Here is an 18,482-nt window from a genome sequence, read left to right on the forward strand (position 1 = left end):
AAGAAGATCCATCAGAGGACAGTGTTTCTCAAGCATCCCTTATCTGGACAATTATGATCCAGTTATTCTTGGAACATAAATTATCAGGGAATAAATGGCAGCTGTCAGTCTTCTCACGCTGGAATGGCTCATCTCACAAAAAAGACACATTCATAAGGACTCCAGGGCAGGAAAGAGTGCTTTCTGAGTGTCCTCTTTGGAACAGGTACTGTGCTAAATACTCCACATCTATTTTTTCCTTTTTGAGATACAATTTTCATACAGTAAAGTATACACATCTAAAGTGTAGTATTTAACAAGTGTGTACACATGGACATAACCATGCAATCACCAGCCAGAGTGACTATAACCACAGAACCACGAGCCCAAAAGGTTCCCTCATTCCCTCTCCCAGTCACTACCCTCCCCTGCACGGGTCACCCCTCTCCTGATTTCTGTCACCATATATTACGTGTGCCTGTTCCAAACTACCCTCAGCATAACTTCTGTGAGGTTCATCCATGCTGTTGAGTATGGTACTAGTTTCTTTTTATGGATGAGTATGTTCCATTGTATGACGATACCATAATGTCTTTATTCTCCTATTGCTGGGCATTTAGGTTGTTTCCAGTTATTTCAGCTTTATTGTGAATAAAGCTGCTATGAACATTCTTACACATGTCTTCAGATGCCACTGTCTCTTTTAATCTCCCAACTCTATTGCACAGATACGGAAACAGGGACTAAATGTGGGTAAGCAACACACCCAAGATCACACAGCAAGATTCAAATCCAATCTGTGTGTCTCCAAATCCCTTGCTGTGAACCATTATGCACACCCCCTCCTAAGAAGAGCCAGAAAAAAGCTGACAGTGGGTCAGTGGATAGATGGATGACTGAGCAAAGAATCCGTGGATGCAAAAAGAATCTAGAAACAAAGGTAAAAGTTGTCTGAGCTTAGTCTAAATGTCTCCTGCTTTCTGAGAGCCCTGCCGGCAGTAAAAACCCTGTGCAGGCTGCTGTATATTCTATAAACCTTTTCCTCATCCTCAAACCCTAATGTTATGACCATAAGCTGCTTGCATTTTGTCATGGTGTCATATTATGATCAACTCTTACTCACCACGTGGATGATTTCTCTCAGACTGGAGGCTCACATTCCCTAAGACAATTATGAGTGACATCAAAGCTTCAAGTGAGCCTTGCAATCCTGCAGCATGAAGGCCTCTACTTGGCACACAGGAAGGAGCCACGGGCCCTGAGGCTCAGAGGGCCTATCGACCCTAAAGCCACGTCCAAACTGGGCTCTTTTCTGCCTTCTCTTCATTCTCTGACCTAATAAACATGTGTTGAGTCGCTCCTCTGCACCAGGCACTATACCAAGTCCTGGAAATGTCAGACAAACTCCCCTCCTCCAAGGTGCTCCCAGCCCAGCGAGGGGTCCACACCAGCAGGCGGGGCTGTCTGCAGAGCATACACAGGTGGGCAGCTCAGCACCTAGACTCTGGGCTCAGAAACCACAGGTTTAAACCCCCACTTTGCTACTGATGAACCACGGGACCTCGGCAAGTTAAATGACTTCTTTGTACCTCGGTTTCTTTCATATGCAGAGCCTGGCATGGAGTAAGTCCCCAATAAATGACAGCATTTAAGGAGCTGGGCGCACAGAGCAGCAAACACCCCAAAGACTCCGAGTAAAGGTATCACAGTCGGTGCTACTGGGCCAAAGACTTAGAGGGGAAAAGACAAGTCAGCCAGTCCCTCCTGCCAACTCACAAGCGAATCTCCATACAAAAAGCCGGTCAGGGACTCCCCTAGATTTAAGTTAAGTGTAATGAGTGTGAAAGAACATTGTTTTCTCATCATTAGGCCTTGCTAAATTTAGTTTCATTTTCAGCCCAGAATTACAGCATTTAGGGCCTGAATTAAAGAAAAGAGCCATGTCAAATTGTCTTTTACACAAGTAAAGACAGCCTCTCTCTGCTCACCAATAAGCATGGTCTTGTCGAGAGTCATTCTGGCCTGGTGGCTGCTAACTTAAGTTGTGTCTACCTTCTTTCTAGAGGATTAAAACGGTTAAGAAAATAAAAGTTTTTCTAAGCCTTTAATTAAACCTCAGGATTAGGTTGCCATCCATCATGCTAATTTCTGGTTCTTATTATTTCTACCTGCAACCAGTTTTGTGACCAGAAAAGCAGAGACCTCATCCAAAGGAAAGTCATGGAAAAACAGGATTCTCTCACACTCGTTTTGTATCTAATAAACCCGAGTAATTGCTAAAATAGGAAAAGAAAATGTTTGCTTCCTTGGAGTTTCAACTGTCAGCTTTTTAATTAAATCACACAGCTTTAATTCAGTCCCGTCCTTTGTTCTCCTCTCTCTACCTGCTATGTGTGGAGCTCAGTGTTGTGATGCCCTTGGCTAAAAGTGCAACTAAGTAGAACAGCAGATGTAAAAGCCAACGAACTCTTCTTTCCACCAATAAAGCAATCACTGGCAAGCTTGGTGGTAATCACTCCCACTTCCCCTTTCTTACCTGTCACCTCCTTGAGCTACTCACCCAGGTAGGTGTACCTCCTGTTCATGATCACTTCATCATTTAGTTTGAAATAGGTGTTATCTGTGAGGTTCAGCACTTTGACCGTCCCAGCCCAATAAAATGACCCTGGGGCACCCATCACCACCAGCTCCTATGGAAGAGAAACCCGAAGGTGAACAGGGAAGGAAACTGAAGAGGGAAGAAGGTGGTGTGGTGAGACCCACAATCACAACAAAGAACTCGTAATTAAAGTAAAGCTGCCACACCAGAAAATTTCTTCACTTGAGCAATAAAAAAAATTTCACATTCATAATGATTTACAATTGCCAAGATATGGAAGCAACCTATGCGTTCATCAACAGATGAATGGATAAAGAAGATGTACTGACACTCCAGAGAAATCCCCTCCAGTCCTCATTCTCAGGAATGGTTCTGAAGCTGGGTTTTCTGGCCACTAAAGGCTCATTGCAAAGTCAAAACAATGAAAACAAGAGAGCAGAGAGGCCCACTACAGGAAAGATGTGGACTGGGGAAAGAAGAGACCACAGACAGCAAGACACAGCACTACTATTAAAACAGGCCCAGGAAGCACCCCAATGTTCACAGCAGCACTATTTATAACAGCCAATATACAGAAGCAATCTAAGTGTCTATCCACAGATGAACAGATAGAGAAGATGTGGTACATACAGACAACAGAATATGACTCAGCCATAAAAAAGAATGAAATTTTGCCATTTGCAGCAACATGGATGAACTTGGAGGGCATCATGCTCAGTGAAATAAGTCCAACAGAGAAAGACATCATCGAGGCTTTCCTTCCCCAACCTTCCCCAACAGGAAATCCCTTCTCTTTGATTATCTATATTTTCTAAAGTATCTACACTGCAGTAAGAAATAATAAAAATTATTTTTCTAACAAATTCATTAACTTTTCACTCCACAATATTTATTAAGCATCTCCTACTTATACCAGATCCACAGATCAATCAAATCCCTTTGTAAAACATTCCCAGGGTAAGGCAACAAGGAAATGTACAGAATGTTTAGAAAAAATTCTACCCAAAAGGGTTAAAATAAAGGCAGTTTTAGAGGAAACCCCTCAGCTGTACAAAAACCCCAAAGATACAGGCCTTCTGGGCTCATGGAGATGCTGGACACCGTACAGGTCATGCTCTTGTTACTGACAAACACACACACCACCCTTGGCCTCTAGGGTCCCCGCACTGTTATACTTCAGAAGCATCCTTCCAGGCCGGCCCCTCTCTACAGAGCTGGCTTCACCGCTGTCAGAAGCTGCTGGTTTCCAACAAGTCCCTGGAGGCTAGATCCCGCCCTAAGAATTCTGAGTTTCTGTTGACATTTCATAAAGTGACACTGAATTCCCTGGGAGCAAATGTCTGAAAAAGCCAGAGCCATCTTAATAGAACAGCAGAGAGAGGAGGACAGAGCACACAGAAAGGAGAGCACGTGTGTGGCAGCAGCAGCATCAGGACAATACTTTGAACAGCATATGTTCTATGGTCAATTCGGGTAAGAACCTTACCAAAGAACAGGGTGTGAGCATGGCTGGAAGGAAAGCCACCAGACTCCTGCCTGAATGGTTTGCTGTTGGTTTGCTGTTGATAATTCATGAAGGTGTGGACCAAGAATGACCATTGAGAAGCACTTCACTTTAAGGTTCTGAGATCCAATCCATCTCCAAGGATGCTATGAGGATGAGAAACTGGATACCCTCAGGGGTATCTCACTGCTTTATAAAAATATATCACTTTCTGCACTTAGGACACATCCCTGGGAAAACATGGGCAGTGCATTCATACATTTCCCTTATAGTCATCTGTTCTGTGTAAGGGACTGTGCTGGTTCTAGAAGGGGCATGAGAAAGACAAATGATCATCAGAGAAGGGAGACTTTCTCCTTGGTCTTAAGCTCAGAAAGGAATCTGTAATCAGTGCCCGAACACAAAGGGCACAGAAAGACAAAATGAGCAGTATCCCCAGGGCCAGCCATATACACAGTGGAGAGCTTTCTCCACCAGCAGCTCTTCACAAGCCAAAGCTTTGAGCACCACCAGAGGCCTATAAGGCTCTTGGGGACACCAGGCAGTGGACATGTTGTTTTCTGATGATTCAGATTAATCCAGGATAAAAGTTGAGAAATGTATGTCTAACCTATCGCTGCATCCACTCTCTCAAACATTGCAAAGAGAATAAAACAAGGTCATCCCTCTTCTCAAAAACCTTTAAAACCAACAGCTTTTGGTTTTTTTCCCCTCTCCTCGTACTGTTTATGCCCCCTTCTCTCTGCAGTTCAAACTAGGTAAACTGAGGCCCAGCCTGAGACCCTTGTGGCTGGGGGCAGGGAAACAGCATCTCCCTGGAACTCCCTCCTATTTGGCTTTTTCCATCCGCTGTGGGTGTAGCCTGGGCCCTTTTGACACTGTCCACAAGTGTCAGGAAAATGTGATCAATGCTTGGCTCCTCACCACCCAGGAACAGATAACACAAATGTAACACACAGAAGTGCAAGCTTCTCCAAAAGCCCAAGGCCACCACTGCCTAAACCATGTGTGCAAAACTCCATCAATCAACAGCATGGGCCTTTCTGCAAGGCGCAGAACCTCCTGAGGCACACGGGTACCTGGAGTTGCCTGAGAGGAGCCATGGGCTTTTCTCTGTGCCCTGTAGGTTGGCATAAGCAGGGGGCAGAAGAGTCCTCGGGATCTGTGACAGAAGTCTGTGCTGGATGGATTTCCACCCAGATGTCCCCAGGCTCTCACAGTGGTGCCCCGACACCAGCAGGGTTGGGCCAAGTCGTCTCTTGCTGCTTAGAAGTATCTACCTCTGTTATCCTAGGCTACAAAAATAAATATATTCCCAGGAAGTTCTCCCTTGTCCTCAACGCTGGGCTAAAATTCATGCAGTGTCCATAACTCAAACAGCTTTGATAACCCCAGGGTCACTGACATTCAGGTCAAGCAGTCGCCTTAGGCCAGAGTAGTTTGGGGCAACATGGCCATGACCGGAAGGCCACAGAACAACGTCCAGCTTGGGAGGCAGCTTCCCGCCCCGTGCAGGGACAGCCCAGCTCCCAGCAAAGGCAAACCCAAGTGACAAGGTCAGCAGGAGGGCAGGAGACGGGTGCAGTGTTGCCTGACCCCTTCAACCACATTTCCTGCTCAGCCTCCAACAGCTGAAGTTCCAGAAACGAGGGAGACTGGGAGTTCAAAGACCTCCTGTTTAGGGAGGCCAAAAGCCTGGGAACTGAAGCAGAGGCCAAGGCCCCGAGTGGCCGGTTCAGGACTGAGCCCTCCTGCTCACTGCCGCCTGGCTCCCTGCAGTGCTCCACGCACCAGCCCCACTGCTGCCCGCACCCTGCTACCCTCAGGCTCTGGAGTCCCAGCAGGTCCTCTGGTAATCCGGAGCTGGCACGGCCCACCGGGTTCCCCTCCACACCCTTGTCCTTCCTCATCCTCCTCCTCCCCCCTAGCCCCAGTGCCCTCGTCTTCCCTGACTCTCCGGCTGGAGACATCCCTTCCCAGGGACTCTTCCTCTCCCCTAGCTCCCCACCAACATCTCCAATGAGTTCTCATTTCTGCAATGACTTGACTTTCTCCTCCCACTGTCTACAGGAGACATTCTGCTCAGAGCCCCCCCAACCCCGGCCCTATGCTAAGCATACCCAGTCCCCTCAGAAACATACTAGCATTGGCCAAATCAAGGCTGGATTCTAAAAACATCTATGTGAGTGTCCCATCCCATCACCTCACATGGCATGTGTATAGAGCAGACCCATCAGTTTACCTCTCCCAGTGGATTCTTCCTTGGGCAGCCCCCTTTCCACCAGTACCACTGTTCCCCAGAAACCTGGCATAAAACCTCCTTCCTCCCCCACACAGTCCTCTGGTCACCCAGCCCACTGATACTGCCTTCATATTTTCTGACTCCCCTCATCTTTTTTTTTTTTCTTTTGCGGTACGCGGGCCTCTCACTGTTGTGGCCTCTCCCATTGCAAAGCACAGGCTCCGGACGCACAGGCTCAGCGGCCATGGCTCACGGGCCCAACTGCTCTGCGGCATGTGGGATCTTCCCGGACCGGGGCACGAACCCATGTCCCCTGCATCGGCAGGCGGACTCTCAACCACTGCGCCACCAGGGAAGCCCTCCTCATCATTTTTATTCCTAAAACATCCCATAGGCTGCCCTGTCCCTTTGTGGCTGGACCACACCACAGCCTCCAACCTGGCCTCCTCCAGGCTCTTCCACTTCCAGACACAAGACCAGCCCAAATAGACTTTCTTACGGCACTGCCATCACTGTGTCTGTAAACTTATAGCAGTTCCCTGCTGCTTCCTGCATTGAGTCTTACTTGCTACATCTCAATGGAGGAACAACAGCCACAGAAATTACACCCTCTATATGCTTATTGAGATGGAAGATGGGTAACCTTGGCATATGGCAGGATGGTATCTCAAATCAACGGGGATAAAGAAAATATTTAACAAACCAGCATCAGAACAACCAACCAGGGCTTTCCTGGTGGTGCAGTGGTTAAGAATCCGCCTGCCAGTGCAGGGGACACGGGTTCGAGCCCTGGTTCCAGAAGATCCCACATGCTGCGGAGCAACTAACCCCATGCGCCACAACTACTGAGCCTGCACTCTAGAGCCCGCAAGCCACAACTACGGAAGCCCGCGCGCCTAGAGCCCATGCTCCGCAACAAGAGAAGCCACCGCAATGAGAAGCCCGTGCACCATAACGAAGAGTAGCCCCGGCTCGCCGCCACTAGAGAAAGCCCACGCCCATTAACGAAGACCCAATGCAGCCACAAAAAATAAAATAAAATTTTAAAAGTTATTAAAAAAAAAAAAAAAAAAAAGAACAACCAACCACACATTTAGGAAAACAATGAAGTTCATTTCTCCCGTATAACGTCTGCATGCATAAATCTAAGATGGAAAAAGATTTAAATATCTTTTAACCTATAAAAGTGGCAGAATAAAATACACGTGAATATTTCATAGTCTTAGGATGGGGATGACCTTCCTAACACAGAGGTCTAGAATCCAGAAAGAAAAAGACTGACAGATTTGACCAAATATGAATGTTCAATGCGCATATAGTAAAGACACCATTAAGCAAACTTAAAAATCAGGTAAAAGACTGGTGAAAAATATTGTAACACATACAAGAGATATGAGATTACTATTGAAAATACAAGATCCTAAAAATCAGTAAAACAACAGTTAAAAAATAACATAATAATGGGCAAAGAACATAAACAGGCAATTTCCAGAAAAAATAAACACAAATGGCCAATATTTGAAAAGGATACTCAACTGCACTAATAATTAGGTAAAGGGCCATTAAAACACAATGTCATTTTTTTTAATGACAAAAATTTTAAGTGTTGGTTAGAGGATGTAGGGACAATGACACACAACTGGGGGGGATGTCAACTGGTAAATGTTTCTGGAGTGCAATTTGCCAGCATGTGTCAAAATTCACATTTTGAAGAGCTTCTGACACAGCGGTTCCTCAACTGTGCAGCTCACCTACAGAAATGTGCACTTGTGCACAAAACACCATGCGTTGGGGACCTCTGTAATAATGATGCTAGTAAGGATCTGGCATGGTCCAGCAGCAGCTGAAACCAGTGGGTGTCATAGGCCTTTTCTCCCCCTCACTGTCCCATCCCCTCCCGCAGCTCTGGGTTGTCCTCTGATGAGTGAAGGAGAAAGTCAGGCCCATGGGCCGAGACACAGAGTTTGGACTTTAATCTACCATATGATGGGAAGCCATGCAGGAAATGAACACCCATGAGAGAAGAGAAAGGCCCAAAGAGTGATACCCACCTCAGTGAAGAAGCCCGCTATCCCAGCCTGGCAGGAGCCGTGTTCCTCTCCATACTTCTTCTTATACTCTAGACGGGGAGGGGAGGGAAAAGAAGGAAACCACGGCCTCATCAGTGTGTGCCAGTCGTGTGCAGAGCGCCTGAGCATGCTGGGCATGTATTTGGGTACGGCTGCAGGCCCGGCCCAGGGACACCGTCCAGACTGGGGAGCAGAGAAAAGTCTCAGGAATCCACCAGACCTCAAAAATCCAGGCTCTGGTGCCATCAGGTAGTGAGGCTGCCAAGTGCCCTGATGGGCTTCCTCTGTGCATGTGGGAAAGGGGAAGCAGCAGCCACGGTAATTAAGTGGGAGGCTGGTGACAATTATCTCATTCACTTCAGAAAGGATGGGAGCCCCAGGAGGAAGAAAGAACTGAAAACACGACACAGAGATGGAATGATGTGGCCATCCCAGTGTGGAGTCCCCTGGGAGATGACCAAGCCTCCCAAAAAGACCCTCCATCCAGCTCGAGGCAATATGCTTCCCACCGTGCAACCAGAAACCAGCCCTCAGAGCCCAGGGGCTGCGGGAAGAGGGGACTCCGCCAGACCGGCCCCAGAGCACGGTGACACCATCACTGACACCTCTTGTCTTCCTTGTGTGGAAGGAAAAGGGGAGATCTCTTTTTCCCTCCACAAATGGATCCGAAAGAAAACAAATGGATAAGTTCTCTTCCCCCACCTGTCCCTCAGCTCCTAATACTCCAACCCAACAAACAGGAATTCTGTTGCTACTGTTTCATTTTTCAGTTGGCATTTTAAGTTTAGCATGTTCTGGGCACTGTGTCAGCTGTGCCCACTCACCATTTCATCAATCCCTCATCACTGGGAGTCCGCATCACCATTTGTTAACAGGTAAAACCCCTGAGGCTCAGAGAGTTCAAGTGATTCGTCCGAGGTCACAAAGCCAGAACTCTATCCAAGTTCGGCAGACTCGGAAATTCACATTCTTTCACCTCTGTGGCTGATCAAAGGTTTTGCAGTGAGTGATTACACAAAACCCAGAAGGTGACAAGCCATGTGAAATAATGACATGGGTAAAGGCATGGAGATGGAGTGATGTTCAGCTTAAGTGACTCTAATTACATGTGAAACTGACATTGCTGGACAGAGGCTCACGGCTGCCCCTGGGCACCTTCAGGTCCAAGAGACCCAGTAAAATGACCCAGTGAGCCCCATGTCACCCCCTGGGCTCCTGACAAGTCTCTGGTTCCATTAAAAGCAATATACTTAATTCTGAAACACAAAATAAATAATACAAAGGAACAGTGAAGCTGTGATTGCAACACAGTGCCACTTCCTGTGGTTCCAGAGTTATGTCCTGGAGGAGAAGCAGAAGGGCCCTGGGGAAATACACAGAGGATTCATTTTCTAACAACACTCACTGCAGAGCCTGGTAACATTCTCCAGTAAGTGGCCATTAACCAACTGCTAAATTACAACAGAATGTCAATGGAGTTACTCCTCTTCCAGGCGAGGGCTAAATCAGTTCCTCCTACCTTGTCCTGTTATTACAAAGAGACCTCACAGCCCTGCCAGAAAGCAACCCAGCGACAGTAGAACACACTTCTCCGCAAAATCTTGCACCAGGGCCGGAAGCGGGACTTATGCAAAGTCATAAAGAGATCCTGCATCAAACTGTACGATGGTAAGAAACCATAAAAACTCATAAATCCTATATCAAATAGCACAACGGCAAAAAGGGTCAAAATGTCCCAACCAGAACAAACAGTCATATTAAATGCGGAAGGTCCGGCAAAAAGCATATCCACCCACGGACCCTATTGTAAGTCTCAGACAAATGAAACACAGAAAGGAAATTCAGCCCCCACGAGCTGAAGGAAACTACAGTGCAGGACACACGAGTTCAGCCTCATAAATTTAGGACATGAATAGGAACTATGTGGGAATCTTTCATGTTTTAAAGAAAACAGTCTCAAGGTCTCTTTTGTGACAGGGACTCCAAAACTAGACAGGAAAACTTGTCTTTCTCTACCCCATCCCCACACTCCGCTGGCGAGCGCTGAGCCAGGAGCAGGCCCCAGGTTCCTGAGGTGACCACAGCCATTCTGGGAGCTGGGAGGGTCCCAACCCCACCCCAGGCCAAAGGGCCGCAGGGGAAGCCCTTTGACCAGCACCCCTGCCTCAGCCCGCGTCGTGGCACCGTTCAGAGGTCAGCCCAGCTCCCTAAGCTGGGATGGCCTCTTCCGAGGTCTGTGGGCCTCACACACAGGAAGCAGTCACCATCTCACCAGCTCCGACATTCCTGAAACCCCAGGGTCTATACCTGCCTTCTCAGCTTGCTCTGGAGCAAGGAATCAAACCACGTGGGGCTCCTGAAAGGACAGGCCATGTTCTGACTGCCCAGAAATGCCTGTACTCCGATTAACCCCTTCAACCTGGAACAGGATCCAGTCCTATGCCTCCTCGCTCCCCACAGCACCACACAGCACCACACACTTTGGGGGGCAGCTGTGGCAACTCCAGTCTAGGAAGGCTCCACTGGTATGTGTATCTGACATTTCACATTCCACAGCCTTCCAGAACCCCTCCTCAGCTTCTGTGCCCAGGTGACCTCGTAGGTAAAGGTAAGTGATACCCTCTCCCCATCTCAAAATGTGTTTGTTCATCACATAGTTTATTCAACACCGAGATGAGTTCACCCATCTCAGTGCCCTCAACACCAGCCGGGTGTAAGGTACAGTGTGTGCAGGTGAGGCTTTACTGAGGAAAGGTGTGGGCGCTGCCGTCCGTGCCCAGACCCAAGGCCCCAGGCGGAGATGCAAGAGGATCTGGCAAATTCTTTCAGCCATTGAGCACCTGGACTCTCCAACTTGCTCACCTTGGACCTCTGTGCCCCCTGACCTCCCAGCCCTACCCTCTGTCCTCCAGTCCATCAGGCTCTGTGACCTCCACCCCAGCCTTGCTTGAAGAGGAGTTGTGTCCTGGGTACCAGGAATCCTGCTTCTCCAATCGGTGGCATCACTGACCCCAGAGGCCTAAGGGTGGAAGTAGGTGTGACTGGAGCAGGGCAAGGACACACAGGATGGATTTTTCTGGGCTTTCCGAACCTAGGTTGACTGATTCTGCCTTGGGCAATTCCATCTCCCTCTTGGGCCTCAAGAGAAACTGCATAGACTATTCAGAACCGGTTCTTCAATCCCTGCCCACCCCCTGGCATGATCCTTCATGGACTGTCCTCAAAGATCTGAGGACACAGATGGGACGGCCCACGCTGGGAGACACTGAGCCTGTGTCCAAGCCTGGCCCTCCTGATACAAAGTGCTCTTCTTCTAAAAGCCAAACTCCTGTGAAGAAGTGACGTGAGCAGGCTTCACAGAACACTTCAAAGCTATTCCTGATCAACCACATCTTAAGACTCAGCACCATTGTGCAAGCACAGCCACCCAAACCCCAAGTCAAGTTCTGTGCCTGGCCTGCTCCTTTCCAGTAAAAATCAAACACCCACATTGTGCTGGCCTATCAGATATTCAAAAATCCTGATTAAGTGAGAAGTGATCTAAGAAAGACTTTGTAAAGTGAATAAGGCCACACAACAGGTAAACTGGCACCTCAGGGTGCAGTGGTGGCCCTTAGGGCCCAGGCCTGGGCTATGGGGGCTTCCCAAGAGATGCTGGCCAGATACACTGGATCCTGGACCACAGCATGCTTCAGCTGTTTTCACTCTGTTGAGTGCTATTTCCATGAGTTAAGGACACCACTGTTATTTTAACCTGATACCTTCTGCAAAAAAAAAAAATACATATATATATACACAATATATACAAATATATACAAATATATAAAATACATATATATTTTAAAATAGTTTATATATTTTATATGTGTGTATATATATGTGTGTGTGTGTGTATATATATATATGTATATATATATATATATATATATATATATATATATATATAAAGGGCAGGTTGTAGTTTCTCTCTAATCCAGTTCTAAAGTACAGGCCTTTCTTCTTCTTCAAAAAATATATACATAGGGCAATCTATCATTCCCGTATGCTAGAAAGCTCGATTTTGCTTGCCTATAATGGAGAAGGCAGGAGAGCCTCTACCACAGAGCTATGAGAAGGGGGGCGAGTGTGGATACAAGGCTGTTCCATCACAGCATCCCCAGGTCACACACCCTCCCTCTTCGGAGAGGTCCAGGAAGTAGAGGGCGGAGGGCTGGGGCAGGACCTCCAGCCTCCTGTGTTCTCAAGAAGAACTGCTCCGGCACACACAGAGGCACCGGGCCACTCCTGGGCACTTCCATTCAGTCGCCAAAGGCCCCGAGGACGTGGCCGGGGAGAGAGGACCATAACACGCCAGTTTCCTACCTCTCCGCTGTGGAACAAAACGTTTATCCACCTCGAAGCAGCAAGGGAGAACCGGGCTTGGCACGACAGCAGTTCATGGATGCTGTAACAAACCTGACTCTGTTAAATGTGGGGCAACTGAATCAGGGAAGCAAGACGTGGTGGAACGAGGGGGCCCAGACACCCCTTGGAGGAGCTGGGAACGGGTTAGAAAGTTCTGTCTTTCTGCCGTGGGTGGGTCTGAATTATGTGGCCTGCGTCACACACTTTGATTCATTAAGTTGCATGGCTCCTCCAGTCTAAAAATGGTAGTATTTTCCTTGGTTGAGCTGCTGGTTTTACTAAACCCTGTCTAAACAGCAGGCAATTGAGAGAGGAAAAGATACTGGTTTCCAAATGTTCATAACCCACAACTCAATGCATGGAACGTACACTAATGAATTTAATTCATTCAAGAATTAGGCTGGGTGGAGTCGCTTCCTGCACTCTTCCCAAACACTGGCGGGATAAAACCAACCCATGGAAAGATCAAGATTTACATACAGTGTAACATATATTCTTCCTACCGAGCTCTCTTCCTTTTAACCATTTGAGAAAGTTTCATCTTTCAAAGCTAGTCTTTCTAACACATCAATTTTAAAATTATCTTTCCATAGTTCCTTAGCTTAGCCATGAAATAAAATATCAGAGGAAAAAAATAGCTTTCCAGTCTTAATGTCTGAATTTTTGCTCAATTTCTGAGTGAATACTAACCAACTGATAATTAAACAATTTGATTATACTTAAGAACTTATATACAAAACAGAAACAGACCCAGAGACATAGAAACAAATTTACCAAAGGGGAAGAGGTGTGGAGGGATAAATTAGGAGTTTGGGATTAACATACACACACTACTATATATAAAAGAGATAACCAACAAGGACCTACTGTATAGCACAGGAAACTATACTGAATATTTTGTAATAACCTTTAAGGGAAAAGAATGTGAAAAAGAATATATATATTATATATATATTTTATATTATATATATGTAATATATAATATATATATCTTATATATCATATATATTATATATGTAATATATATCTTATATATCATATATATTTTATATATGATATATATTTTTTATATATATCACATATATATCACTTTGCTGTAACCTGAAACTAACACAACATTGTAAATCAACTATACTTCAGTTAAAAAACAACAATTCGGAGGACAATGAAATCAGGCAGACAGATATCTAGTGATAAAAAGAGCATTTAAATATATAAAACAACCCTCAGTTACAAGGACCACAGCCTAAATGGAAAAAAAAAAGAAACGTGTTCTGAACTTAAAAGCCACCACCCTCCTTCATCAACCTCCCTAAGCTTCAATGTTCTCATCTGTACAATGGGGATAAGAATACTTAAACCCCCTCCCCATGATGTGATTACTCAGTAAGATCATAAACGTTAAGTACCTAGCACAACACCTGGAACCCAGTAGGTGCTTGATAAATATTTGGTGACTCTGAATCTGTTAGTGTCTCTAAAAGGAATGAAACCTAAGACATCCATCACACAGATATGTAATTTTAGAAGAGGAGATTCATAACATTTGAGTATCCATAAGGAAACTATTAGATGACATAGTTTAAGTAGTCAATAACTCCACACAATGTATGAAAACATGTTTGAAGTGTAGAATATATTTATGCCCAAGATAAGAATTCTTAGCACCAAAGGGAAAGCTTGATGGGTCTCCCTGAGCTCCAAAAACCACTGCCAGAGGCTTGGCCCTGGCTGTCCCCTCCAGCCACCCTCCCTCTCAGGGTCCCCCGCCACATTAATTGGGCATACTACAGAACTGCATCTGCTTTTTAAAATTTGCTGTATTTACTTAAATGAGATAATATTTATGAAAGCTCTTTGGAAACCATAAAATCCTATGTAAATGTAGAGCTCTTTATTTAATAAAAATTTATGGGGCTTGTTCTTGAATTTTTAAATGGATTAACTTAGCCTTTTATGGTTCTCTCCAAAACAAAAACACAACAAAACAAAACCTCAACTGCTTTTCATTTGTAAATGGATCTTGATTGATTTGTATCCCCTGTGGAGCCACAGCCTTCAACATTAGAAGGGGGAAGAGGAATCTTCTCATCTAAATAGGGGAATCTATTTCCTTCTCTAGAAATGAGCTCTGTCTTGAGAGATGCAAAAGCAATTAGGAATTAAAGGCCTGGCCCCCCCGATAACGAAGAAAATGGTACAGAAATCTTTGGAATCAATGGGACAATTTTAAAGCACAGTAAAATTTGATAAATTAAGACCCCAGCAATTCCAAACTTGAGAATATTTAAACATGGCATGAATTAAACTTCAGATCATCTACATAAAGAGAGCTTACCAAGAAAATAAATTGTGCAAATTGATCTTCAAAGGAATTTTTAAAATTATAATCTTTTCAAGGAGTCTTAAAATCAGGTTAGCAATACCCAGCTTCATTAAAGCAGGACCGTTGGACGCCTCCTTCGGAGAAGGTTTAAGGACACTATGATACTATTTTAAAAGTTAATTAGAAAATTCCCTTTTATTGAGTACTCAGCCTGAGCTAGGAGCTGTGTTAGGCACATTATATACTTCAAATACCTCTCTCCCTTTTTTTTTTTTTTTTTTTTTTTGGCCATGCTGCATGTCTTGTGGGATCTTAGTTCCCCATCAGGGATTGAACCCAGGCCACCGTGGTGAAAGTACCGATTCCTAACCACTGGACCACCAGGGAAGTCCCAAATACCTCTTAAATAGGGAATAATCCCTCCGTTTTACAGAGGAGGGCACTGAGGTTCAAGGCCGGGGGTGGGGGGTGGTGTCTACCCAAAGTCACCCCATCAGGAAGTAGGAGCTATGGGTTCAATCATAGAAATGAGTGACTGGTAAAGCCAGATTCTGAAATTAGATCTAATATACAATGGTACCCAATTGCATTTATCAGTGTTTTATTTGTAATACTTTTTGTTAATTTAGCTGAGCTGCTCCCAGATTATTCCATGTTAGTGAGAATAAAAAAATGACCTGTTTATAACCTCCCTCCTGCCAAGCTCTGGCTTCTTGCCTCAGTGGACTAGAGGGCAAAGGATGAAAGAAATCTCTGCGCTTGATTCTATCAATGCACTGACTTCACTTCAGGGAGTCCTAAAATCCCATTTTAACAGGAAAGAGCTAAATGGGATTCTAAGTTCGATCCGTTTCTTTGCCTCTAAACTTTGCTTTTCGTTGCTTTTGTTATTATAATCATACAGAACGGTCTGCCTCAGGGAACCCTGCCCCTCTGCCTGAATGTTAAAGTGCTCCTGTTCAGCTCACAGGGAGACCATCTGACCCCGCCCCGCTGTGGATGGCTGCAAGAAAGAAGAAATTAACATATCCCTTCACTGAGGCTGGCCATTCCAGGAGATATTTGCAAAACTTATGGTATTTTTACTTTACTTCCTCATCTCCTCCCCCTCTCTGTGCTATAAAAGAAACTGGCATCCAAACCCCGATAAGATGATTTATCGGAGACACTAGTCTGCCATCTTCTCAGTCTGCCGGCTTTCCGAATAAAGTCGTATTTCTTGCCTCAACACCTCATCTCCAATTCATTGGCCTGTCGTGCGGCGAGCAGAGCGAGCTTGGACTCGGTAACACCATAACTTGGTTAATAGAAACTAATGTTTTACAGTGCATGCTCTTTAATTTATGAAGTTTGGCCCATCTGTCACCCCACTAAACTTCTCATTTTCTCACACATTCGGATATAAACCAAACCCCATATGGTAGTGATGACAATATTCTCCTATCAAACGGTTTGACTTACGGGTATGTGCCACCCATTTATTTTACTTTGTGTCCTAAATTCATTTTTGTTTCCCATTCCCTCTACATTTCCTGGCTCCAAACAGGATATTCTGATAGCATTTCCCACCAACCAGAAACAGGAAGCACCCGAAAAGCCAGGAGAAAACTGTCCTTGTGCCAAACCAAAGACGGACTTTTTAAGAAGTGAAAAGTTTGAGACATTGTGGACAGGTGCCCACACACTTAGAGGCTCTCCTCAATTAAACCAACCTCCCAACATTCTGGAGAGAGCACGGCTGACCCTCACCGAGACCCACGATCAGACCACAATTAGAGAACAGTGTGTGGTCTTTCTGAACACTTTCACCTGCGTTTTCTCATGAGCTTCTCACAATAACCCTCAGAGGTAAATGTAATGGAGGCATCATGGTGTCCATTCCCACCGAGGGTCCAGCCACAGGGTTGAGGCCATGGAGGCAGAAGCCTGGACGATCGGGCCACACGCAGCCCCACCCTGGGGTCTTTCCACTCTTGCAGAGGAAGTGTCCATCCTCCCCTGCCCAGCACCCACCATTTGTCTTTTCCATGGGCCCCAACAGGCTGCAGACTCTAGGCAGGTCTCTGTTTTTCCAGTTGTAAAATGAAATAATCCTGCCTTAATGCCACCTTGAACGTGGATGCAGCCTGGGCCCTTGCAGAGGTTCCAGGCCACGCACACGGGCATGGAATTCTCTCCCCACTCAGCTCTGCCACTTTGGAAGCATCATGTTCCCGCTCTGTTTTCCCCTGTAGATAGGGAATTTCTTGGGCTTTATCCATCAGGCACTTAGCACAGGGTCTAACAGGTACTTAATAAAACTGAGTGGACTCTATCCCTGGTAGACAAATTAGTTGCCCTATAGTAATTAACAAACACTTGCTTGGCAGACAGTACCTTAGCACATAATATGGTATATTAACATATATGTGCTTATTAGCATATACAATCTTCCCTCAGTATCCATGAGGGCTTGGTTCCAGGATGCCTGCAGATACCAAAATTTGCAGGTGCTCAAGTGCCTTATACAAAATGGCAGAGTACAGTTGACCCTCCACATCCTTGGATGAAGAGGGTCAACTGTAGTATTTTATATATATGCATATGCCAGCCATTGCTCTAAGAACTTACAAGCTTTAACTTAATCCTCTCCACAGCCCCTTGAGGTAGGTTAGGCACAAGAGGTTAAGTCACTCATCTGAAGTCACAGCATTAACAAGTGGCAGAGCCAGGACTGGGACTCTGACGGTCTAGGTCCAGAGTCTGTGCTCTTAGCCACCACTCTACTTGGCCTCTTGATTGTGCAGCATGTGAATAACAGAACGGAAGTTAAAACTCAGCCTGAGCAAGCCACCCCACATCTCTGGATGTCAGGGAAGACAAAGAGGCCAGGCTGGGTGATATCTGAAAGGTCCGGTCAAACTCCAAAATACTTCGGTTGTACTCCACTACCACATGATCCCCCAACTGGAACAGACAGCCAGCGTTACTGAGTTTTTCCACATTAAGAGAAAATAATGGTTGCCTTAAGAGCTTAAGTAGGTTTAGTTTAGACCACCAAACGGGGAGATGGAGATCCCAAAGCAAGAGCACAGGCAAGGGCCCTGTGGCCTGCATCCCCCACCTGCCAGTCTCTCTTCTAGAGAAATCTGAGCATCTGCCACACCTCACCTCTTACAGGACCAAGAGCTACAGAGGCGTTCCGTTCAGTCCCCCATTTTTCTAAGGGGCTACTTATACCCCAATGCTCCCCATCCCGGCCCCACCCCGTACTCTTCCCTGGGCACTGAATGAGTTAGGATATAGAAGTGTGGGTGCCCGTGGGGAAGAAGGACTGGGCAGGGCATGACCACTTTGCTACTTTCCTTGCTGGCTCCAGC

The 18,482-nt window shown here is 45.9% G+C and overlaps 1 protein-coding gene across 6 annotated transcripts in view; it reads right to left on the reverse strand.

The window, feature by feature from the left end:
* Positions 1-18,482, reverse strand: part of ITGA9 (integrin subunit alpha 9) — a 363,861-nt gene that overhangs the window by 303,835 nt on the left and 41,544 nt on the right. For all 6 annotated transcript variants that reach the window (XM_024132323.3, XM_028478504.1, XM_055080233.1 and 3 more), the window contains exons 5-6: positions 8,376-8,443; positions 2,540-2,669 (exon numbers count right to left, since the gene is read on the reverse strand). In XM_024132323.3, the coding sequence (XP_023988091.1) occupies positions 2,540-2,669; positions 8,376-8,443 (198 nt within the window). The remainder of the gene's footprint in view (positions 1-2,539; positions 2,670-8,375; positions 8,444-18,482) is intronic.

The sequence above is a fragment of the Physeter macrocephalus genome, chromosome 18 (assembly GCF_002837175.3).
Source record: "Physeter macrocephalus isolate SW-GA chromosome 18, ASM283717v5, whole genome shotgun sequence".
NCBI lineage: Eukaryota > Metazoa > Chordata > Mammalia > Artiodactyla > Physeteridae > Physeter > Physeter macrocephalus.